The sequence below is a fragment of the Terrapene carolina genome, unplaced genomic scaffold (assembly GCF_002925995.2).
Source record: "Terrapene carolina triunguis isolate 2854851 unplaced genomic scaffold, T_m_triunguis-2.0 Scaffold16, whole genome shotgun sequence".
Taxonomy (NCBI): domain Eukaryota; kingdom Metazoa; phylum Chordata; order Testudines; family Emydidae; genus Terrapene; species Terrapene triunguis.
In genome coordinates this window covers 1,141,963-1,167,051 of record NW_020664367.1, presented here as the reverse complement: position 1 = coordinate 1,167,051, position 25,089 = coordinate 1,141,963, and the positions used below count along the sequence as shown (strand labels likewise).

The 25,089-nt window shown below is 42.1% G+C and overlaps 1 protein-coding gene across 1 annotated transcript in view; it reads left to right on the top strand.

The window, feature by feature from the left end:
* Positions 1–25,089, top strand: part of RB1 (RB transcriptional corepressor 1) — a 169,220-nt gene that overhangs the window by 33,482 nt on the left and 110,649 nt on the right. Inside the window, exons 8-10 of the mRNA XM_026657614.1 lie at positions 14,198–14,346; positions 20,721–20,798; positions 24,378–24,487. Coding sequence (XP_026513399.1) covers positions 14,198–14,346; positions 20,721–20,798; positions 24,378–24,487 — 337 coding nt within the window. The remainder of the gene's footprint in view (positions 1–14,197; positions 14,347–20,720; positions 20,799–24,377; positions 24,488–25,089) is intronic.

The following is a 25,089-nucleotide window of genomic DNA, read 5'->3' as shown; positions in this document are numbered from 1 at the left end:
AAATGAAAGAAAGGTGGACGGTGGCATGATTTTACAGAGCTTTCTTGATGTATAGTAATGTGATAACATCACCTCATTGCAGAATTTTCAACTACGGTCCAGTCTAAGAGTATAGGGGACAGAATATGCAGCCATGAAGAGGAGAAGGAAAGAGGGGTGGGTAGATGGAGTAAACGGTGGTTGGAATCGTAATTCAGAATGAAAAGGTGTATACAGAATGTTGCTATATAGGTACTGTTGTTCTTCTTCGAGTGATGGTCCCAATTGTAGTCCACTGAGGATTTACACATATGCACCATTCATCTGAAGCTGGAGAATTTGAAAGTAGTAGTGTCCATTGGTCCGTGCATGCGCCCTTGGCTTTACCTCATGGTTTCGTCTGAGGTGATGGTGGGATGGACCAACCGCATCTCCAATTCCTTCTCACCACATTGCATCCAGGTGCAGTCCTTCCCCAGCCTTACCCGAGAAGGCTGGGCTGTCCACCTCCGGAAGCACCTCATGGAAGTTGCCATGAGACCTCATTCTGACCTAGGCTGGGCAGCTCCCCGGTACATCGGCCTGAGAGAGAGCTAGGAGTGTGCATCCAGCTACAGAATCTGAGTCTGGCACAGGCAGACCACCACTGTGGACCCCGTGCTGGGGCCTAGTCGGGAGGTAAGGAAGCATGCACATAAGCATGGCAGTAAGTTTTCCCCCAAACCTAAGAGAGGGGACACTCCTTCCACGAGTTCCAGTCATGGGGAGGGAGCATGCTCTAAAACACAAGACGAGACAGCACAAGCTGACAGATCTGCCAGTATCCGGTACTGAACTGCATATCCTGTCAGTATCGGCACCCCATAGATTGCGAGAACTGTCGGCTCTGGGGAAAACCACCGCTCTGGTTCCCGGTGAAGAAAGAATACCCTTAATACCAGGGAAGTCAGGAAAAGTACCAGCACCCCCAAGAAGTATTTGTTCTAGGAAAGCTGAGGTCTCCACGCCTTCTGGAGCCTTCTACTTTTAGGGAGACTATATCTCCCACTCATGACATGCCACAGCTGAGGCACCCCATGCTCCGATGGCCTATATGCTTCCACCAGCTCCGACGATACTGCTGATGGAACAGGTGTCCAAGTCTTCATCTTCGGAAGAGTCGGATGGGGTCAGGGACTGTCCATCCATTACCACCACTACGAATATCCAAGGAGCCTTCTATATTGTGGCAATATCCCTCCATTCCAGCCACCACAGAGCCACTGGTTCCATGGGGCCCACTATAACATCCTTTGGCTCTGTCATGCTGGCCTGGATCTCCTGTGTAGAGTGGCAGGAGAGCTTCACATCCCTCTGGAGGAGATCCAAGGTACTCAATGTAAGGTTCTGGACATCTTTCACTCATCAGCACTGGATAGAGTTATTCTGCCAATTAACAATGTCACCCTCGAGCCAGCTAGAACAGTTTGGCATACACCAGTCACAATACGCCTACCCTCAAGGGGTAGAAAAATGCTACTATGTACCAGTTAAGGGATCTGAGTTTCTTTTCTTGCACCCCCTCCCATCCTCAATTCACTTGTGGTCTAGGTAGTGACGGAACAGTCCATACAACAGTGCCCATGCTCCATTTAATCCAATAAGGAGGGCAAGCGGTTGGACCTTTTGGCTCACAAGGCCTTCTCCTCAGCCAGCCTTCAATTCAGGATTTTGAATGATCAGGTATTACTTGCCAAACACAATTTCCTGAATTACAGCGAACTAGAGGACTTTGCTGAAAAACTGCTGCAGCAAGACAGGACCCACTTCTGGCAATAGAGGAAGGGAAATTGGTAGTAAGGACATCCCTTCAATCAGCTGTGGATGTGGCAGATACTTCATCGCACTCCGTGGCTTCAGGCATTGTCATGCGGAGGGAATTGTGGCTCTGTTCCTCTGGTTTCCTCAGGGAATTGCAAAATACCACTGAAAACCTGCCTTTCAAAGAATCCCATCTTTTTAACCAGAAAACTTATGATTTTTCTCCATGCCCTCAAAGATTAGAGAGCTACACTTCGTACCTTGGGTATTTACACACCTGCTCCCAAGCATAAATTCTACTGTCCACTGCCCGCACAATGTTACAGAACCTCCAGTTTTTCCATCAGAGGCTGTACGAAACACCACAGAAGTGTCAAAAGACTCAAAGATCTTGTTCTCCAGGTCCACCTTCACAATCTTCTTCCTGCCAGATGCAATTCCCATAGAAAAGATCTTTCTGAGGAACTCTAGAGCAGGGTTCTCAACCTTTTTCTTTCTTGGCTCCACCCACCCCCCAACATGCTCTAAAACATCCATGGCCCACCTGTGCCACAACAACTGTTTTTCTGCATATAAAAGCCAGGGCCAGTGTTAGGGGGTAGCAAACAGAGCAATTGCCAGGGGCCCCATGCCACAGGGAGCCCTGCAAAGTTAATTTGCTTAGGCTTCAGCTTCAGCCCCGGGCGGCTGGGCTTAGGCTTTCTGCCCTGGGCCCCAGCCCCAGGCAGCGGGGCTTAGGCTTTCTGCCCTGGGCCCCAGCAAGTCTAATGCCGGCCCTGGATGGCTGACCCCCTGAAACCTGTTTGCGGCCCCCCCTAGTTGGGCCCCAGACCCCTGGTTGAGAACCACTACTTTAGAGAGCCTCGCTTACTGCCATAGAACCACCCCACTCCTTTCAGAGGTTGTCTAGCACTCTTTCTATCAGATTGGAGTGCAATAACAATGGACAAATGGGTGCAAAATGTCATCCACATGGCTATATAATTGAGTTCATCATGCTATCTCATCCACAGCCTATCCCCCCTGAGGGATCACTCTCACGACAACATCCTCACCCTAAAGGTGAATTCCTTACTACAAAGAGGAGCTATATAATGGGTTCCTCTGGAATACCAAGGGATGGGGTTCCTATTCAACTTCCTAATACCCCAAAAGAAAGGCGGATGGAGACCTATTCTGTTCCTGTGCCTTCTCAATTGCTTCATCCTCATGCCCAAGTTTCGTATGGTCAAGTTAGCAGCGATCATCTCATCATTAGAAAAAGGCATGTGGTTAACAGCTCTCAGTATGCAAGATGCCCACTTTCACATAGACTTTCATACAGCCCACGGACAGTACCTGAGGTTCATGGTCAGCTCACACCATTTTCAGTACAGGGTCCTTATATGAGGATTCACCACCACTCCCAGGGTCTTCACCAAGGTTTTCTCAGTCATGGTGGCATACCTCAGGCATTATGGGGTCCTTGTGTTCCCTTATCTTGACAATTGGCTCCTGGCAGCACGATCCAGATGCGAAGCCCAAGTTTCAACCTCCATGTAGCTCAGCCTCCTTTCCTCCCTTGGATTCAGCATCAATGTTGAAAAATCAACCTTGGACCAAACAATCCATAGACTTTATAGGGGCCTACATTAACTCAGTCACAGCATGAGCCTGCCTACTGACGGACAGGTTCCAGACTCTGCAAGAACTCATAGCCCATGTTGTCAACAATTCTGTCCCAGCCAGGACCTACCTGTCCCTCCTTGGCCACATGGCTTCGTGCACATACGTCACTGCCTTCGCTTGCCTTTACCTTCACTGCTTCCAGATGTGGCTCCAGAAGATTTACTCACTCATGCATCATGCTGTCGACCTCATGTCCTACCCTGGGTACTCCCCTCCACTGGTAGACAGGTTTACATAGGGGTTCCCTTTCTTCCCTCTTCCCCGGACAAGACGATCATCACCAACTCATCCCTCATAGGTTGAGGAGTGCATATGGGCAATCACATGATACAGGGAACATGGACTCCGTGGGAATCCAGGATGCACATCAACATTCTGGAACTCAGGGCTATAAGGAAGGCATGCCAAGTATTTCTCCCATTCATCCGTTCCCATTTTGTTCTTACCATGTCGGACAACAACGCCAATGTTTACTACGTCAACTGTGTACGGACGCAGTCAACCTCTGGAATTGGTGCATCATCCACCAGATTCTCTTATCTGAAGTCTATCTCCCGGGGACACAATGTGATTGCAGACTTGCTCAGCAGACATTTTGTGATCGCCCATGAGTGGGAACCCCATGACACTGTGGTACGTGACATCTTTGACCAATGGGGGACTCTGACCAGAGACCTTTTTGTCTCCCCCTGTCAACAATAAATGCAAGCACGTGCTGCTGCGGGGGCAGAGGGTGTCTTGATCTCCCTTCTCAGGGTGATGCTCTCATACTCCCCTGGTCAGACCAGATCAACTATGCCTTACCTCTTCCGCTCCTACCATGAGTACACCACAAGATCAGACGAGACAGAGCGACAGTCATCCTGATCACCCCTTGCTAGCCCAGACAATTCTGGCTTCCCAACTTCCTCCGCATGACTGCCCATCCCCCAGTTTCCATCCCTACTTTCCCCAATCTACTGACGCAGCATAAGATCAGACAATTCACAAGTGCTTCTCGGAACATTGTATTTGTATGAACAGCGTCTCTAGAACTGACATGTTCATCAGAGGTGCAAAACATCCTCTCTAGTAGCAAGAAAGAGTCCACTAGACATTGTTACCGGGCCAAGTGGAAACACTTTGCCTCCTGGGCCCAACAAAAGGGGCTTTCCCCAGAAGTGGTGGGAATTCCACCTGTCCTTGAGAGCATTGGGTCTCACACTCAACTCTCTCAAGATCCACTAAGCATCAGATAGCACTGTCCACCCACCTGTGGAAGAAAATTCCGTCTTTCCACTTCCATTGACTGCTAGGTTTTGGAAAGGCCTCATGAGAATCTCCCCACCTGTCACTTTCCAGTGGGACCTCAGCCTAGTTGTACCTGAACTAATGTAATCACCCTTTGAACTGCTGGCATTGTGCTCTGTGTCCCTCCTTTTCATGAAAGTCACTTTCCTTTTTGCTGTCACTTTGGCAAGAAGGGTTGGTGAACTTGAGACCATAATGGCGGACCCTCCTTTCATGACTTTCTATAAAGATGAAGTCTTCCTGAGCCTGCATCCCAAATTTCGGCCAAAGGTCATCTCCCAGTTTTGTGTTAATCCATTAGCTTACTTGCTTTCTTTCTGAAGCCTTAGTCCTCGGAAAAGGAATGGCAACTCCACTCCCTCGATGTCCATCGGTCCTTGGTCTTGTCTTCTGCAGGTGGAAGGCCAATCAGGAAATTCCCCCTCCCCCAACTGTCATAATAGCTGAAAGAGTTAAAGGGCAGGCAATCTCCACATAGAGAATCTCCAAGTGGATTTCGGGGTTCATTACACTCTGTTATCAGACCTGCTTGGGATGCAGGCCCATTTCACAAGAGCCCAGGCTTTGACTCTAGCCTCCCTCTGTGTTGTGCCACTCTGGGACATATATAGAGCAGCCACTTGGAGTTCAGTACACACCTTTTGCTATGCATTGCGCCTTGATGCAGGACTCAGTGGTGGATGCCTCCTTTGGTGTGGCTGTCCTCTGTTCAACCATTCCATCTTCATCCTCGCAACCTCCTCTGAGTTAGGTAGTGCTTGATAATCACACTCAGTGGAATACAATAGGTACCATCACATGAAGAAGAACAGGATGTTGTTTACCTGTAATTGGAGGTTCTTTGAGATGTGCGTTCCCTGTCACTATTCCACTTCCCACCCTCCTTCTCCTCTGCTATGGATCTGTTGGATATGTGGTGGAGAAGTAATTGGAGATGCAGTTGTTCCACCCCACCCTTTATTACCTCGGACGAAACCATGAGGAGAGCCAAGGGTGCATGTGCGGACCAATGGACACTACTGCTTTCAAATTCTCTGACTCTGGACATGTGTGCATGCATAAACCCTCAGTGGAATACAGATAGGGACCGCACATCTCGAAGAACTTCCAGTTGTAAGTAACCTCCTCTTTCCTTGCTTTGACTTTGAGCTGACTTAAGTCTAACTCTTACATTATGATTTTCAACAGGAATGAACATTTACTAAACTTCTCTAAACAGTAACTTTTAGTATGTCCTCCTTGTACATTTAAAACTTGGGAAATCTTACTAAGAACACTAAAAGTGGTGTCACAAATAAAGGTCTTGTGTAACTTTGGATAGCACTTCATTTTTATGTTGGGTATCTTCCACCAGGGGACACAGATTTTAATGATATATTGAACAAGGAAAAAAGCTGGAGTTAATTGGGTTTTTTCCTTTAACAGGATTGGGGAAGGATATCATCAGTAATATCCTTGGCTTTTTTGTCTTGATCCATAACTCATACAGATAACCTGAATTTCTGATTATTCATTGATGAATAGCTTCAAATGGATGGATTATTGGTGGTCTTGATGTTGCCTCTACTCCATTTGAACTCTAATGGTCAAAAATACTATTTCTCTCCCTTTTTATTCTAAAATGAGGACAATTTTAACATCCATGTAAATAACTAATGGAGAAAGAATAGCCTTGGGGTTAAGATATGGCTCCCCAAAGGTGATAGGAGTTTATATTCATCCTTTGTAAAGTGTATTGATGTAGGATAGACACTATACATAGTACTGCCAAGCTCAAACATTCAAAAATCCTGAGTCTGGCCCAAAAAGTTGAGATTAAAAAAAAAAAAAAATCTGAGTTCTGTGCCGCCTTTGAATCTTAAGGCTTGACATTTTCTGGTGGTTTTTTTTTTTTTTTTTTTTTTTTTTTTTTTTAATGCAACTATGAGAACTAGAAACTTGTTGTAATATGAAAGGTGAAATTCTGATATCACCTGACTCCAGAAGCTGGAGCTTTAAGAAAAATAAATATTGAGTTGACAATATGCAAAGTATTACATTAATATTCCAGATGAGTGCCAGCCACAGTTTGCACAGGCACTGCTTAAGCTCTCTCACAAATCTGGCAGATCTTCTCAATCCTGATCAGTAACACACTGTAGTATTCAAGTCCTGGTGACAGTGGAAAGGCTTTAAATTGTGTTAAATTATTATATGAATAAAACAAAAGGGGACTAAGATGAGACTACCAAAGTAGAACAGCTGGGCAAAAACTTTGAATGAACAGTTACCAATCACCAAACTGACAATTTCCAATCTAGAATACCAATTTAAAATGTAAAATTTTATATTTTGTTTTTTAATTTATACTATAATAGTTTATACATTGATATATGCAACATATAATTATAAAAATTAATTCAGTAAAGATGAAATATAAACTACTTTGACCTTATTAAAAAAAACATGGTTTTGACCTTAATGAAACAAAAATCTAAAATTTTCTTCTGTGGAAAATTTCAAAAATGTCAGTTTTTTGTTCCAAATTGTGTAAAATAAATAAAATAAATTTTAAATATTCCATTGAATGGAAATTCCAGGTTCTTCTTTGAGCATCCTCTGCATATTCCCACTCTTAGTGTGCGCCGAAGGCTTCAGTATGTGATCCGGAATTGGAGGTTGAACTGGGTCCTATGATTATGTCAAAGATAGCCTTCTCCTAGCAAAGTTGTTATGCACGAGGTAATGCCAGATTCCCACTGTATCCTTCATGGGAATATAATACCATCTTGGGGAACTTGGCAGGACTGGCCTATGCCTCCTTGGATGTCTTCTTCTTTCCCCTTACCAGTCTAGAATGTTGAATTCTCCAGTGCCGGAGCATCTTCCAACGCAATCTGTGGATGTGAATTACAGAATGCCTCTCTCCCCACCTCCATTAGAACAGGACATATTCTTAGAAGAGGATTACCAGGAGGGACCTCCACAGAAGGACTTTCAACATGATGTCACAGAGTTACAGAGTGGCTTATCTACCGTGATGATGTCATCAGAAGCAACAGCATCTTCTCCCTCTGAGGATGCAATTCAGTTGCATGAATGGGTTGATAGGATGGCATCAACTTAAAAATCGCCATCAGTAGCTTTGGAGAAGAACTCGCATCCATTTTTTTTCATATTCTGGGGTCTACTGCGAATGCTAAATTCTCCTTGCCTGTATTAGAATGTCTGTGGCAACTGCAAAATTCTTTGATCCAAACCGTCTTTGTGTCAACCAATCTCTAAAAAGGCAGACAAATTATGTCAGATCCCACAGGATGGATTTTATTGTTTTCATATGTACCCTCAGCCAAACTCATTATAGCAGCAACACAGCAAAAGTCTGGATCAGCTTTTCAACTTTCCACCCCCATGGATAAAGAAGCAAAAAAAATGGATTCTCTGGGCAGAAAATCCTTTTTTTCCTTCTCCTTAAACATGTGCATAGCTAGCTACTAAGCAGTTATGGATAGATATCAGTTTGTTATGGGAGACAATGTCTGTTACTAAACATTTTACCAGAAGAGCAAAAGAAATTAATATCAGCCCTTGATAGAGGACCAAAATGTGGCCAAGCACGCTCTTAAGGCATCATCAGATGTTCCTGCTACTGCCTCAAGATCATTGGCATCTGCAATAGCTCTGCAAAGATATATTTGGTTTGTTTGTTTTCTCTCCCATTGAATACCGGATTTAAAATAGAAGACGTACCCTTTGAAGGGGATGATTTACTTAATGCAAAAATGGAGAAGACACTGGGAAAACTGAAAGATGTGATCCACAGCGAGATATTTAAGGAGGCAGAATTCCTATAGAAGGAGGATGTAAACACCTGTGTTCAGGTATCAGAGGCAATATCCCATCTTCATCTTCCTCTTATAATCAGAGAAGATAGCCTTACATCACATGAAGGCAGACAGCTTTAAATATCAAAAATTTTATAAGCACTTATATAGGAATGCAAGAAGTCTAAATACTGATATCTGTGAAGTTGAGTGCCTGGTATTAAATGAGGATATTGATATAATAGGTATCACAGAAACCTGGTGCTGTGTTGATAATCTGAGACATAGTAATACCAGGGTACAAAATATGTAGGAATGACAGAGTAGGTCGCACTGGTGGGGGAGTGGCACTATATGTGAAAGAAAGCCTAGTCAAATATGAATGAAATCTTAAATGAATCAAGCAGTACCATAGAAATTCCATGTTTCATTAATAAGAGTATAGCAGTAGGATTATGCTACCGACCACCTGACCAGGATGGTGATAGCAATTGTGAAATTCTCAGGGAGAAGTGAAATGTTCCCAGTCAATATGAAAATAGTTGAAATAACATAAGAACGGCCATACTGGGTCAGACCAAAGGTCCATTTAGCCCAGTATCCTGTCTTCCGAGAGTGGCCAATGCTAGGTGCCCCTGAGGGAATGAACAGAACAGGCAATCATCAAGTGATCCATCCCCTATTGCCCATTCCCAGCTTCTGGCAAACAGAGGCTAGGGACACCATCCCTGCCCATCCTGGCTAGTAGGTCCATCAATGGCTATCTTCCATGAATTTATCTAGGTTTTTTTGAACCCTGTTATTGTCTTGGGCTTCACAATGTCCTTTGGCAAGGAGTTCCACAGGTTGACACTGCATTGTGTGAAGACATACTTCCTTTTGTTTGTTTTAAATCTATTGCCTATTAATTTCATTTGGTGACACCTAGTTCTTGTGTTATGAGAAGGAGTAAATAACACTTCCTTATTTACTTTTCCCACATCAGTCATGATTATATAAACCTCAGTCATATCCCCTTTAGTCGTCTCTTTTCCAAGCTGAAAAGTCCCAATCGTATTAATCTCTCCTCATACGGAAGCTGTTGCATACCTCTAATAATTTTTGTTGCCCTTTTCTGAACCTTTTCCAATTCCAATATATCTTTTTTGAGATGGGCCGACCATATCTGTATGCAGTATTCAAGATGTGGGCATACCATGGATTTATATAGAGGTAATCCTGATATTTTCTGTCTTATTATCTATCCCTTTCTTAATGATTCCCAACATTCTCTTAGCTTTTTTGACTGCTGCTGCACATTGAGTGGATGTTTTCAGACACTATCCACAATGACTCCCAAGATCTCTTTCTTGAGTGGTAACAGCTAATTTAGACCCCATCATTTTGTATGTATAGTTCGGATTATGTTTTCCAATGTGCATTACTGTGCGTTTATCAACACTGAATTTCACCTGCCATTTTGTTGTACAGTCACTCAGTTTTGTGAGATCCTTTTGTAGCTCTTCTCAGTCTGCTTTGGACTTAACTATCTTGAGTAGTTTTGTATCATCTGCAAATTTTGCCACCTCACTGTTTACCCCTTTTTCCAGATGTTTTATGAATATGTTGAATAGAACTGGTCCCAGAACAGACCCCTGGGTGACACCACTATTTACCTCTCTCTCTCCTGAAAACTGTCCATTTATTCCTACCCTTGGTTTTGTATCTTTTAACCATAATCCCAAATTATTATTGTGTTTTCTGTGTTTGTAGCCAGGATTGGATGCAGAGATGAAATTTTTAGACACCACTAATGACTGCTTCATGGATCAGATAGCCCTGGAACCCTCAAGGGGAGAGGCAATTCTTGACTTAGTCCGTAGTGGCACACAGGATCTGGTCCAAAAGGTGAATATAGCTGAACCTCTTGGTAATAGTGATCATAATGTAAATACCAAAGAAACCCAATACAGTAGTATTTAACTTCAAAAAGGTGAATTACACAAAAATGAGGAGGCTAGTCAAATGGAAATTAAAAGGAACAGTGAAATGCCTACAAGCTACGTGGAAACTATTTAAAAACACCATAATAGAGGATCTAACTAAATGTATATCCCAAATAATAATAATTAATAAAAAACAGCAAGAGAACCAAATGAGTTCTTTGCCTCTGTTTTCACTGCAAAAGATGTGAGGGTGAAACGATAGTGTAGAACAGAATGAACAGATACATAGATGAACACAATTCATTGGGGAAGAGTCAACATGGCTTTTATAAAGGGAAATTGTGGCTCACTAATAGAATTCTTTGAGGATGTCAACAAGCAGTGGACAAGGGTAATCTGGTGGATATAGTGTACTTCGACTTTCAGAAAGCCTTTGACAAGTTCCCTCACAAAAGTAGGCATTCATTGGAGAAGGTCTTCTCATGGATCAGTAATGGGTTAAATGATAGGAAACAAAGGGGAGGAATAAATGGTCAGTTTTCAGAATGCAGAGAGGTAAATAGCAGGGTCCCCCAGAGATCTGTACTGGGACCAGTGCTATTCAACTTATTCATAAATTATCTGGAAAAGGGGGTAAAGAGTGGGGTGGTAAAATTTGCAGATGATACAAAATTACTCAAGATAGTTAAGTCCAAAGTTGACTGCAAAGAGCTACAAAGGGATCTTGCAAAACTGGATTGACTGGGCGACAAAAGTGGCAAATGAAATTCAATGTTGATAAATGTAAAGTAATGCATATTGGGAAAGATAATTCCAACTATACATACAAAACAATGGGATCTAAATTAGCTGTTACCGCTCAAGAAAGAGATCTTGGAGTCATTGTGGACAGATCGTTCTCTGAAAACATTCGCTCAATGTGCAGCAACTGTCAAAGCTAAACATGTTAGGTACCAATAGGAAAGGGAGAGATATGACAACAGAAAATATCATCGTACCTCTATATAAATCTATGGTACACCCCTACCTTGAATATTGTGTGCCAGTTGCTCCCTCTCAAAAAAGATATATTAGAGTTGAAAAAGGTACAGAGAAGGGCAACAAAAATGTTTAAGGGTATGGAACAGCTTCCATATGAGGAGAAATTAAAAAGACTGGGTCTTTTCAGTCTGGAAAAGAGATGAGTAAGGGGGAATATGATAGAGGTCTATAAAATGATGAATAGGGTGGAGAAAGTGAATAAAGAAATGTTATTTACTCTTTCATATAACACAATAACCAAGGGTCACCCATTGAAATGAATAGGCAGCAGGTTTAAAACAACCAAAAGGAAGTACTTCTTCACACAACACATAGTCAATATGTGGAACTTGTTGCCAGGGGATGTTGTGAAGGTTAAAACTATAACTGGGCTAAAAAAAGAATGAGGTAAGTTCATGGAAGATAGGTCCATCAATGGTTATTAGCCAAGATGGTCATGGATGCAAGGCCATGCTGTGGGTGTCCCAAAACCTCTGATTGCTAGAAGCTGGGACTGGATAACCGGGAACGGATCTCTTAATAATTGCCCTGTTCTGTTAATTCCTTCTGAAGCATCTGGCATTGGCCACTGGTGGAAGACAGGATACTGAGCTAGATGGACCATTGATCTGACCCTGTATGGCTGCTGTTAACAGTATCCTAAACAACAAATATCTTTGCAGACACAAGACAGGTCAAAGAATTCCTCAGTCACATCTTCCTAACTGAATGTCAGGCCACAGGTTTGACATGTTAGTCAACAGTTTCAAACCAATCTTGGAAGATCCCATCTATGGTTTTGGAGACTGTCCGAGATTTACAGTGCATGGAAACTAACAGGGTATTACAGATGGGTTTTAGATACAGTAAAGAAAGGCTATACATCAAAGTCAAAGCCCTTCCTCCATACAACTCCCATATCCCCTCTCTTTTCAGGAGGTGCTGTTAACAAAGGAAGTACAGGCTCATCTGAGTGCTATAGAACAAGTACCTCTGAACTCCAGAAACAAAGGGTTGTACTCCTGTTACTTTCTAATCCCCAAAGGCCTCAGACCAATTTTAGATCTCAGAGCTCTAAACAGATGAATCAGGCAACTTCAGAATGCTATCTCTGGCTTTAATCATTTTGTCTCTGTCTACTCTAGATAAGTTTGCTGCTCTTGACCTTAAAGGGGCATATTTCCATATCTCTAAGGATATCCCACTGCAAATATCTACCTTCTGCCCTTCATTCAGACCACTTCAATACAGAGTCTTACCTTTTGGCCTCTCCGCTGTGTTCTGAGTTTTTACCAAATGTCTGGCTCCAGTAGCATCTCATCTGAGGAAGCAAGGGTTTTTATCTTCTCTTACTTAGACGATTGACTACTGAAGGGCCCGTCCAAAGAAGAATTAGAAGAAGCCATTGAGGTGACCTGCTCTCATTTCAAAATCTTGTGTCCTTATAAACAAGGAGAGGTCCCTTTTTCAGTCAGTCTTCAACTCTTTGAAAGAAAAGCTTTTTTTTCTTGAGAGGTTTTTGAAAATAACCATTTCCATACAGATGCTGGGGCTACAGCCCTTTCAACTGTGTTTTCTGATGTTATTGGGCCTCATGGCCTCTACAACATACATAATTCCATGTACCAGGCTCAGAATGAGGCAGCAGCAAAACTGGCTTAAAATAGAGTACCAAACGACATTCGGCTTTCTGTAATGTGGTGGTTACATCCACAGAACGTCCTCGGAGAATTGAGGGTGATCCATTTGGCTCTCAAGGTATTTCTTTCGCAAATAAGTAATACTGTTAATCAGGTGGCGTTGGCAAGCCCTGGCACAAATTAAGTACTGGATCTTGATCCAGGTCTGAAGTTCATTTTGACAGTGCAGTACTTGAATCACTATTCAATTAAGATTCTGCTCTCTCCTGCCTTTATTGATGTATTGCTTGTCAAACTATCCCAAGAGTAGGAATATGCAGAGGACACTCAAAGAACAAATGAAGGTTGGTTACTTGTAACCAGAGTTCTCTGAGATGCACTCTGCATTTTCACACTCCCTGCCTGCCTTTCCTGCTCCCGCTGAGTCCTAATTCTGTATTTACTTGGTATTGCACTTTAGAGGTTGGAAGGAACTGAGGTGGCCATGCCATGCCCCTTGAGTCTGCATGAGTGTTGCCGGTGGGAGGAGAAAGGGAGGGGTGAGCCACTACTAAAAGGTACCACTGTCTTGCTACACCTACTGGGTGCATTCCAAGAGTGTGAATATGCAAAGTCCATCTCAAAGAACTCCGGTTACAAGTAAGTAACCTTCTTTGTAGAGCTTTTGGGAAATGTAGTCTTCACTTGTGGCCTAACTCTGGATGTTACAGGAGAATAATGCTTACTCACCATTTGCAAAATGATTTGGAAGCTGTGGATGAAAAGTGCTGAGTAGTGTTAAATTCCATACATAAGTAGCTTTAAACACATAATGTCTAAAGACTTATACAGATAGTCTCTCATTAGTTTTCTGTTCATGTGGATTTTGTATGATGCAACTCCCCTTTCTTGGTATATAAACCATAAGTGTGCTTCCTGTTCTACTGTATAGCATATGTAGACTCTCTTCTTAAAACCACATCACCCTCTTTTATGGCTTAAATGTAAAGGTCCGAAGTATTCTTTGGTTTTTAGTTACAACTTGTTCGTGTTTTTTTTTTTAATCCTGTGGTAATGCTGACTGTCTCTACAGAATCTCATGTGAGTGCAATGTCTATTAATGGCTCAACTCGAGCTCCAAGGCGAGGTCAGAACAGGAGTACACGTACATCAAAACAAACTGAAACAGATACAAAAGTTATTGAAGTCCTTTGTAAAGAATATGGTTGTAACTTAGATGAGGTAAGATTTGTGCTTTTTGAAAAAATCACTATATTAGATCTTGGTGTAATGTCCATCAAGCAAGGCGAAATCCAAAAATATGATTAAAACCTGATATTCATTGAGGCAGCAGTAAACAATTTTTTAATTATTTTTTTTACCTGATCATCAGTCTGCTTAAATCCAGTGGTCAGTAGTGTTTTCCCTTTCTCAATATTTCTTCCTCTTGCTATTAGAGTGCATGCAGTTGCCTTTTGATATGGGAGACTAAACTGTGAAATAAAGCATCTAACTTAGTTTTTCTTCGAGTACTCGACATGTGGATTCTACTCATGGTGTGCCCCAGTGCAGCCGATTGCAATGTTTTCATTAGTAGTTTCCAGTAAGGGTTGTGCTCTCCTTCCCTAGGGTATAACAAGCTCAACAACCCCAACTGCCATTGAATTCCTTTGGACCACCCTAAGCGTAGCAAATGGAACAACATTGATGTCCTATTTATAGTTACTTGTTAGGATAGGTTTCAGAGTAGCAGCCGTGTTAGTCTGTATCCGCAAAAAGAACAGGAGTACTTGTGTCACCTTAGAGACTAACAAATTTATTATAGCATAAGCTTTCGTGGGCTACAACCCACTTCTTCGGATGTTAGGATAGTTTAATACTGAGTTACTGTGGCTTTAGTGTTTACTAGTGTGTGTGTGTTGCCTCTAATTTAAAAAAATATAATTCCCGCCTCCCCCCCCTCCCAGTCAATTAGTAGGTTTTTAGTCACATGAACAGTCGAACCCTCAGGCTTCTAAATTATGTGGGGGTGGGGGAGGGGCTATTCCCCCAACAGACGCTCATGACAGGTATCTTTACTGCCCAGGAGAAGAGCATGTTGTTAAATATGTGATCTTCAAATTTATTGAGAAGTGCACTCAGAAAGACAGTCCAGGTTAAAACTCTTCCTTATAGAAAAGTCCATGTGGGCACTTTCAGATTCTGAACAGAGACAGAGTCCAGAAAGTTCTTCAGTACCAGCACAATTCTTGAGTGCTCTGGTCACCAGGGATGGGACTCCTGAGTTTAAGAGGATCATGGAGACCTGAGGAGGTTTCCCAAACACTTTTGGAGCTGCCAGAGATCAGTGCTGTCTGACAAATGTGAAACTTTGAATCTGTTGCTCAGCGCTGCTCCCTATCTCCAGTGCCTGACGAGAGAAGGCTTTCCTTGAAGTCTGCACTGAGGAAGACTGAGGGGGGGAGGGAAGTCTGCACTGAGGGGGGGAGGGATAGCACAGTGGTTTGAGCATTGGCCTGTTAAACCCAGGGTTGTGAGTTCAGTCCTTGAGGGGGCCATTTAGGGAATGGGGGTAAAAAACTGTCTGGGAATTGGGCCTGCTTTGAGCAGGGGGTTGGACTAGATGACCTCCTGAGGTTCCTTCCAACCTGATATTCTATGATCTTTTGGGGGGAGGGATAGCTCAGTGGTTTGAGCATTGGCCTGCTAAACCCAGGGTTGTGAGTTCAATCCTTGAGGGGGCCACTTGGGGATCTGGGCAAAATCAGTACTTGGTCCTGCTAGTGAAGGCAGGGGGCTGGACTCGATGACCTTTCAAGGTCCCTTCCAGTTCTAGGAGATGGGATATCTCCATTAATTACTATTATAATTATTTAAGACTGTGCTGGAGCCTTCAATTCTTCATTGATGTAAAAGGCACTTGTGATGGGTTAGATCACAGAACCTCCCCCTTGGGAGCTGCCACCCGATGTGTCAAGACTACCTCTGCTCCTGCTTTCCCTGCCAGCTCGGGACCCCAGCACCCTGTCTTGCTAAGCTAGACACTCCTGTCTGCTCCAACAAAGACCCAGGGTCTGAATTACTTCCTCCAAAGCTGCAGGTTTACCTGAAAGCAGCTAACAGAACTGTTTCTGTCTTTAACACTCAAATGCCCAACTCCCAATGGGGTCTAAACCCAAATAAATCCGTTTTTTCCCTGTATAAAACTTATACAGGGTAAACTCATAAATTGTTCGCCCTCTATAACACTGAGAGAGAGAGAGAGAGAGATGCACAGTTGTTTGCTCCCCCAGGTATTAATACATACTCTGAGTTAATTAATAAATAAAAAGTGATTTTATTAAATCCAGAAAGTAGGATTTAAGTGGTTCCAAGTAGTAACAGACAGAACAAAGTAAGTTACCAAGCAAAATAAAATAAAACACGCAAATCTATGTCTAATAAAACTGAATACAGATAATCTCACCCTCAGAGATGCTTCAGTAAGTTTTTTTTCCCTCAGACTGGACACGTTCCATGCCTGGGCAAAAATCTTTCCCCTGGTACAGCTCTTGTCCCAGCTCAGGTGGTAGCTAGGGGATTCTTCATGATAGCTCCTCCTCCTTTGTCCTGTTCCACCCCTTGATATATCTTTAGCATAAGGCGGGAATCCTTTGTCCTTCTCTGGGTTCCCACCCCCTCCTTCTCAATGGAAAGACACTAGGTTAAAGATGGATTCCATTTCAGGTGACATGATCACATGTCACTGCAAGACTTCATTACCCACTTGCCAGCACACACGTATACAGGAAGACTTGCAGGTAAAACACAGCCAGCTGCAGACAATTGTCCTGGTTAATGGGCGTCATCAAGATTCCAAACCACCATTAATGGCCCATGCTTTGCATAATTACAATAGGCCCTCAAAGTTATATTTCATATTTCTAGTTTCAGATACAAGAGTGGTACATTTATACAGATAGGATGATCACACTCAGTAGATTATAAGCTTTGTAATGATACCTTACAAGAGACCTTTTGCATGAAGCATATTCCAGTTACATTATATTCACTCATTAGCATATTTTTATAAAACCATATAGACTGCAATGTCACAGCACTCATAACAGATTTATTTGGGCATAAGCTTTCATGGATAAAAAATCCACTTCTTCCGATGTATGGAGTGAAAATGTGGGTTTTTTACCCACGAAAGCTTATGCCCAAATAAATATGTTAGTCTTTAAGGTGTCACCGGACTCCTTGTTGTTTTTGTGGATACAGACTAACACGGCTACCCCTCAGAGATTACACATTTTCCTTCATCTGGGTGATGGGTTTGTACAAGGAAAATCTCGGGAACAGGTGACCTTAGAAGTGAAGAAGATCCTGTTTTCATCCTTAGGTTTGAAAATCAATTTAAAAAAAATAGAATCTGGTTCAGGTCTAGCTGATGGAATTTGTAGGGGCTCAACTAGATTCAATAGCAACAAGTGCATTTCTTCCACAGATTTCAGACCATAAGGCACTTTATCCTCTACTTTCAAAATCACACTCAGGCATCAGTGAAGATATTTCTCAAACTTCTAGACCATATGGTGTCACGTAGCTTTGACTTCTTTGCCCATCTGTGATTGACCTTTTCAAGCTTGGATCAAGTCAATATACAAACCAAAAATGCACAACATAATTTGGACTCTTCACTTTCAGTGATCAGTTTTAAACTCTTTGAAATGATGGGACAACAAAAGAAAATGTACATGTGGGAATAGCAGTTGCTGTTCCAATACCATCTACAATTCTGATGTATCCATGAAGCACTGGGGAGCACATATAGGTCTGATGCTGACTCAATCTGTGGCCTCATGGGGAGTCCTACATACACATAAATGTTTGAGTCTAGTAGCAAGGCATTTTTACCACTGATCAAAGATTCTTTCATCCAAACTCTCATAAACAACTGCACAGTAGCCCACTACATAAACAGAGAGGTGCCAGATCAGTTCTATATCAAGAAGTTTCAGATCTGCAAGAATGGTGTATCCAGAATCGTATCAATTTGATAGCTCTCCACCTTGCAGGGGAGAACAGTGGCTTAGCAGACTCACTAAGCAGAAAAGTGACTGTCTCGTGAGTGGAGTTAAATTATTCATTATTGGCCAAATCTTCTAAAGGTGGGAGGGTTTCTCCAGATATACCTGTTGCTTCAAAGCATCTGTTTTGTTCTCAAGCAGGAAAGAGTCTGGGATCTATAGTGGAAGCTTTCATGATTTGCTGGTCACTCCATTTGATGTATGCCTTTCCTCCGTTTTCTCTAACTCCAGGGGTGTTAAGGAAGATAAAGCAAGGAAGCTTGAGGTTATACTGATAGCTCCCACTTGTCCTTGCCAGTTCTGGTTTTTGTAACTCCTGATTTTGACCGATCGTCAATTTATCATGCTTCTGTTTCAGTACAACATGATATTGCAGAACCATGGCTTAGTTTTTCACCCGAATCCAGCATTGCTACATCTCATGGCTTGGGTGGTTTCTGGATGTCTTCATTAGGTAGAGAATATTCTTCAGAAGTACAGAATAGCTTACTTCAGAGCAGGAAATAGTCTGCTTTCATTTTGAAGTATATGTAATTCTTGCAATCTCCTTATGGGTATTATTAAAGGGTCACATTACTTCTCAGTGTTCTAGTCCAAAAATCTTAGGTTATTTATTATATTTAAAACATTCCAGTTTGGTTCTTCAATTAAGGTAGATTTGGCAGTGCTATCAACTTTTCATCTGCATATAGAAGGTTTTGGTTTTCTCTCATCAGTGAGCAGATTTCTGAGAGGCCTGTTTTTTTTTTTTTTTCCCTTCTATAAAAAAAGATTACTCCAACATGGGATTTAAATCTAGTGCTTTCCCTTCTCTAATGGAACTCCCTTTTAAATTCTTTATCAATCTGTCCAATTCACTTTTAATCAATGAAGGTGGCATTATTAGTGGCAGTTACCTTAGCACGTAGGATAAATGAATTACAAGAATTAATGGTTAACCTTCCTTACACAGTTTTTCATATGTACAGGGTAACTATGAGATGTCATCCATCTTTTATTCCAAAAATATTGTTGGACTGTCATATCAATTTCTTCTTTTACCAATTTTCTTTCCAAGACCTCGTTAGTCTCCAGCTGAAGCTAAATTACATACCTTGGCTGTGAAAAGATTCATTGTTCTACTCTCCGGATAGAACTAAATCTTCCTGTAAAACGTAAAGATTTTTTATTGCTTATGGTAATAAATCCCAGGGAATGGCTGCTTCATCTCAAAGACTTCATCTCAAAATGGGTATCTGATTGTATTTAAAGTGCATATATTAAGTCCCCTTTCAAACATTTGAACTCATTCTACCAGAGCAGAAGAGACCTCAGTTTCATGTCTAAGTCAGGTACCAATACTGGAGACTTGCAGAGCAGTTACCTGAACTTTAGCTCAAATGCTTACAAAACATTATTTATTAGTGAATGCTTCTAGTACAGGTGCCCATTTTGGAAGGGTGGTTTTGTAATCTTTTCCTCCCTCTTCCCCAAATAACTCTTAGCTCCCACCTCCATTTGAGGTTACTTCTAGCTGATCATCAACATTGGGATCCACATATGCAGTACAAAGGAGGAACATCACTTTATCTAATAGTAACTGATTCTTCAAGATGTCTGCATGTGTGGATCCCAAGTCGTCCCCCTCCCTTCCCTGGAGCTTGGAGTCTTGGATTCTGAGCGGTGAAGAAACTGGGTGGCAATTGGGGTCATTGCTCACTGTATGCCCTCGGGAGAGGGAGTGCAAGGACTTGAGAAGTGTGAGCATGACTCTTACAGGATGCTGATAATGGAAACACCAAGCTATACTGCTGGGGCACTCTCACACTATGAATAGGATGCACATGTGAAGACATCTTAAAGAACCACAGACACTAAGGTAACTGCTCTTTTAATCCGCATATTAGCATGTAAGAGAGGGATATGATGAATATCTGCAGTCTACTGTGAACAGAAACTGAAGAAACTGGAGCTCGAAAGAGTACCTTCCCCCCCCCCCCCCCCCCCCAGTTTGACCCTTCCGTTTTTTAGCAGTGGATGTAGATGTTCACACACAGTTTAGTAATTAACTGAAATCTTCAGCTGTGTGGATAGTTCTTTATTTCTGACTGAATGTTTGAAATTAAGTACTATGAGGTAATTTAAGAATAGCTTATAACCGGGGTCAGCAACCTTTCAGAAGTGGTGTGCCGAGTCTTCATTTATTCACTCTAATTTAAGGTTTTGCGTGCCAGTAATACATTTTAACGTTTTTAGACGGTCTCTTTCTATAAGTCTATAATATATAGCTAAACTATTGTTGTATGTAAAGTAAAAAAGGTTTTTAAAATGTTGTTTAAGAAGCTTCATTTAAAATTAAATTAAAATGCAGAGCCCCCCGGACTGGTGGCCAGGACCTGGGCAGTGTGAGTGCCACTGAAAATCAGCTCGCGTGCCGCAGGTTGCCTACCCCTGGCTTATAATAAGCTTAACACAGTCAATTTGTTTTGCTGTCTTGTTTGTAAAAATAATGTATGTTTAGTACCTCTATACATTGGTAATGTTATGCCATTTTACTTTTTCCAGGTCAAAAATGTATATTTCACAAGCTTTATTCCGTTCTTGAATTCTGTTGGTATTGTAACTTCAAATGGACTTCCGGAGGTAATTAGAGTAATTAAAAATATTTGTTAAATATACTGTGGTTCATTCTAAAATGTTTAAGATCACGTAAGTGTCCTTTCACTGTACTGCAGTTCTAAAGTTGTCACTGGAAGAAGCCTATAATGGATTAAGGTGTGTTTCACAAGAAAAAGTGACTTAATAGGATTTCCAAGATTCACAACAGGCCTTTTGTTTAAGTGTCTTCTTAATATATAGGATATACAGTTGTTTTTTTTTAAAATTTTATTTAAACTTTAAGAATGCGCTTCCTGGGGATGAACTTGTTACTCTTCTCAAAATGAAGTACAATTTTAAACCGTGCTTCATTCCTCTGATTTTAATAGGTTATTTAATGCTACAGCAATATAAAGGCTGCAAAATCAAGCAAATCTCTCTTAAAATTAATACTACACCTTCTCAAATTTAAATTTAATTCAACCTGGTTAATCTGCTCTTGGATATATAAATATCCTCAAGATTTAGGCTGTACTCTTGCAATTGACTAAACTGTGGACTGCTGTACCTCGCAGAGAGCCCTCTTCACTTCATTGGAGCTCAGTGTGGGTGCAGCAGTCTATCTACATGTATTACAATTGCCGGACTGAGGCCTTAAGCAGTAAGCATTTATGAAGCATAAGATGTATTAATTTGTTTTTTTTCAAATTGGTTTAAAAATAGCCTTTACACAATTAAACCTACTGTGATTCAGTCTGTATTCGTGGCAAAGCTGGTAACTGGAAAATGTTTTATTGAAGCTGTTGTGTAAACCAGAATCTCCACACTTCCTGGAGAGCTATATTTTATTCAGGCTCTTAACAGGAATGAACAAAGCAAAAACATAGGACCCACTACAGACCTCTTCTGTCTTGAGTTCCAAGCCCACTACTACTTTGATAGTCTTTACCAACAGTAAACTTACAAGAAAAACAAAAACAGTCCCTAAGCATAGGAGACTCACGCCTTCCAGCTCTGGCTGAACTTCCAGTCATGCTCAGGCAAAGTTAGCACACTACATAGTTCCTAGCTGACAGATTAATGCAACCTACCTACAAAACAAATCCGTTGTTTAACTATTGCTAGTTCTACATAAACCTCTCACACAGAATTTTAACATCAAAACCACCTGAAAAACATTATCTCCCAAACTCTGTGAATGAGAATCATATGAGATGGTACTTCAAATTACTGCAAGATTACAAATTCTACCTTCTTTAAAAATACCATCATCACTGGATTCTCACTCTTCCAGAGTGAGGAACTCCAGAGATACCCCAAAATAAAGGACTATACACAGTGCAATAGGCAATGGTCAAATGAAGGCCTGTACAAAACTAGCAACAAATATTTCTCTCAGAATTTTCAGCCTTAGTTGTGATCAGTGCTATAGGACCTAGTAGCCAGGGCCGGCGCAACCCATTAGGCGATCTAGGCGGTCGCCTAGGGCGCTACAATTTGGGGGGCGGCGACCACAGCAGTATTTCGGCGGCGGGACCTTCTGCTGCCTCTGTGGGGGGTGGCATTTCAGGGCAGGACCTTCCACCGCCTAGGGCGGCAGAAAAGCTGGCGGCGCTCCTGCTAGTAGCATGTGTCATTTCCATAAATAGCCGTTAGCATTGGATATAAATATATTTAGACTAAAATTCCTTTTTCAGAAGTAAGCAAAACTGCCTGGGCTGCTTAATGTTAATGTTTAAATCCCCTTATAGGTGTGCATGTGACATTCATACTTGTGGTAAATATGGGCGTTGGAGGTGAATTCACACTTACAGCTGCTGTTTTTGGTAAAAATTTGTGCTAGGTGAACAAGGCGGCAGCAGTAGCAGCCGCTGACTGGTTTATGATGTAAGGCTGATTTTCTGAAATGGAAAAGAAATCTATTTTAAAAAACCTTAATTTTCAGAAAATTGTGGGGTAGTAAATGCTTTCCTGCCAAAAGACACATGTTGAACAAGTTATGAACATACTGTATGAAAAAAGGGGGTTATAATGGAACTCTGAAGATAATCTGACTAGAGTAAAACATATAATTATATAATCATGGGGATAAATGATGTGTTACAGCTGAGATTTGCCTGGAGCAGCTGAGAGTGGAGAATTAAAAGTGGCGCTAAGCATCCCAATCTTGGGACTGGCTGGTGTATCTCAGCCTCACGTGCAGCTTAGGTTTGGTCTCCACTCAAATTATATTGCCATAGCTACGTTGGTCAGAGGTGTGCAAAAAACACACCTGTGACTGACATAGTTATGCTGATAAAACCCCCAGCATACAAGCCACTATGTTGATGGAAGAATGTTTCTATGGACATAGCTGTGTCACTCAGGGAGATGGTGTCCCTACAGCAACAGAAAAACTACTGATGTAAGCTGTGTCTACACTAGGAGGCTATGTTGTCATTGACGTCTACACTATGGAGCCTTAGCCTTAGAGTGGTCTGTCTTCTATGCTATCTGGGGATTGGTAGAGCACAGCAGGAATCTGGGCACACATCCTGCCTCCAGCATGCTGAAGCGTATTATGGGGGTAGGTGGCATAGAGCCAGTTGAGCTGACTCTGACACCTGTGAGCATCCTCTGATAGCTGCCTAAGATGTGTTTATAGCCATATAGGAGCAGTGCAAAAACTGTAGTAGGGGCCAATATCTGGCCAGTAACTTTAACCCTCCCTCCCCCAACTCCTATGTTGATGCTCAGTTTAAAAAAAAATATATAAAAACAAAAAAACTGTGCAGTCTTGAAGCTTCATAAACATACTGCATATAATTGCCTAGGGATTTTTTTAAAAGAAATAAGACAAGGTCACGCAGTGGAGAGATCTAATAGCTGCCAGACAACCTGCTCTTGGGTCATGGATTTCAAACTTCCTGGCCTCTGAGGCACCAGTGCATTCTGGAGCTCCAAACCTAAGAACTTGGGAGATTTGAATTGAATCTGTGATTGCTTCTTTCCCTATCCAGCCAGACCCTGCTCTCACAGCACAGAGCTCCAGATATATAGAAAGGTCTTCCCAGGAGTCAGTGTATTTAAAAAATGCCACTTATTTGTAGGCATACCACTCCTACTCTCTAAAAGACTTGGCCCATTTCAATGAAATTTCAGCTATTTTCAGGGCTCCAGGAGAAATTTCTGAGGAAATGTGGGCTCCAAACTTCAATTTTTCCATCTCGTAATAGGCTGCTGCAGGGGCCAGGGGCAGGGCCAATGGCATCAGCTGCCAAAGCCCAGCTGCCCTGGGGACCGCTGCTGGGAGCAGCGGCTGCTCCAGCAATGGCCGGTGTTGCGGTCCCTGGGGCCACCTGAGCAGCTGGCCCCCAAGCCAGCTGCTTGGGCGGCCCTAGCATCAGCCACACTGGCCGCTGCACAAGTCATGGAATCCGTGTCTTCTGCAACCTCCGTGACAGACACAGAGCCCTAATTATATGTATAGTGAAATGACTTTGGGAACTGAGAGATTTTGTCAAAATAAATTAAATATCTATATTAAAATACAGAATGAAACCTTCCTCTCCCTAGTTCATGAATACAATATTCAATACATTCTCAGAATTGATCCTGTAAGAATAAAATTTTCACATTTTTCAGGTTGAGGATCTCTCGAGACAATATGAAGAGCTTTACCTGAAAAATAAAGATATAGATGCACGATTATTTCTCGATAATGATGAAACTTTACAGCGTAATCACATAGAATGGTAACACTCTCTTCTTAATTCTTTTTACTTCTATATAATATATAAAGATCTGTCTGGTCACTTTTTACACTGGAAATTCAGGTCCTGTCTAGCCTGAAAGTTTTTTTTTTTTTTGTTTGTTTGTTTGTTTTTTAGGCTTGTTAGTCAGGTAACACATTTTTAATCACTGTCCTGGCTGGTCTAAACTAGGTGCTAACTGATATGTAAAAACATATTAACATATTCACTAACATATTTTAACATTGCTTATTTTCCCATTCTACACAAGTCCCTGGAGTCATGAGTGCAAGTTGAGCAATTGAGAGAGGAATGGGTTCTCAGGGCTTGTCTACATTGCCCCACAGTTTGGCCTACAGGAGTGAGTGCAACCAAAGTGCTGCACTGTAACTCCTCCATGTGGACTCTGCAGGCATGAGTTTTAGTTCATGCTCACAGTGCCTAGGGTTACCATACGTCTGGTTTTTCCCGGACATGTCCGGCTTTTTGGTAATCAAACCCCCGTCCAGGGGGAATTACCAAAAAGCCGAACATGTCCGGGAAAATACTGGCCGGGCACTTCCCCTCCCGCGGCTGCTCTGCTCCTCCCCTGACTCTTCGGCTCT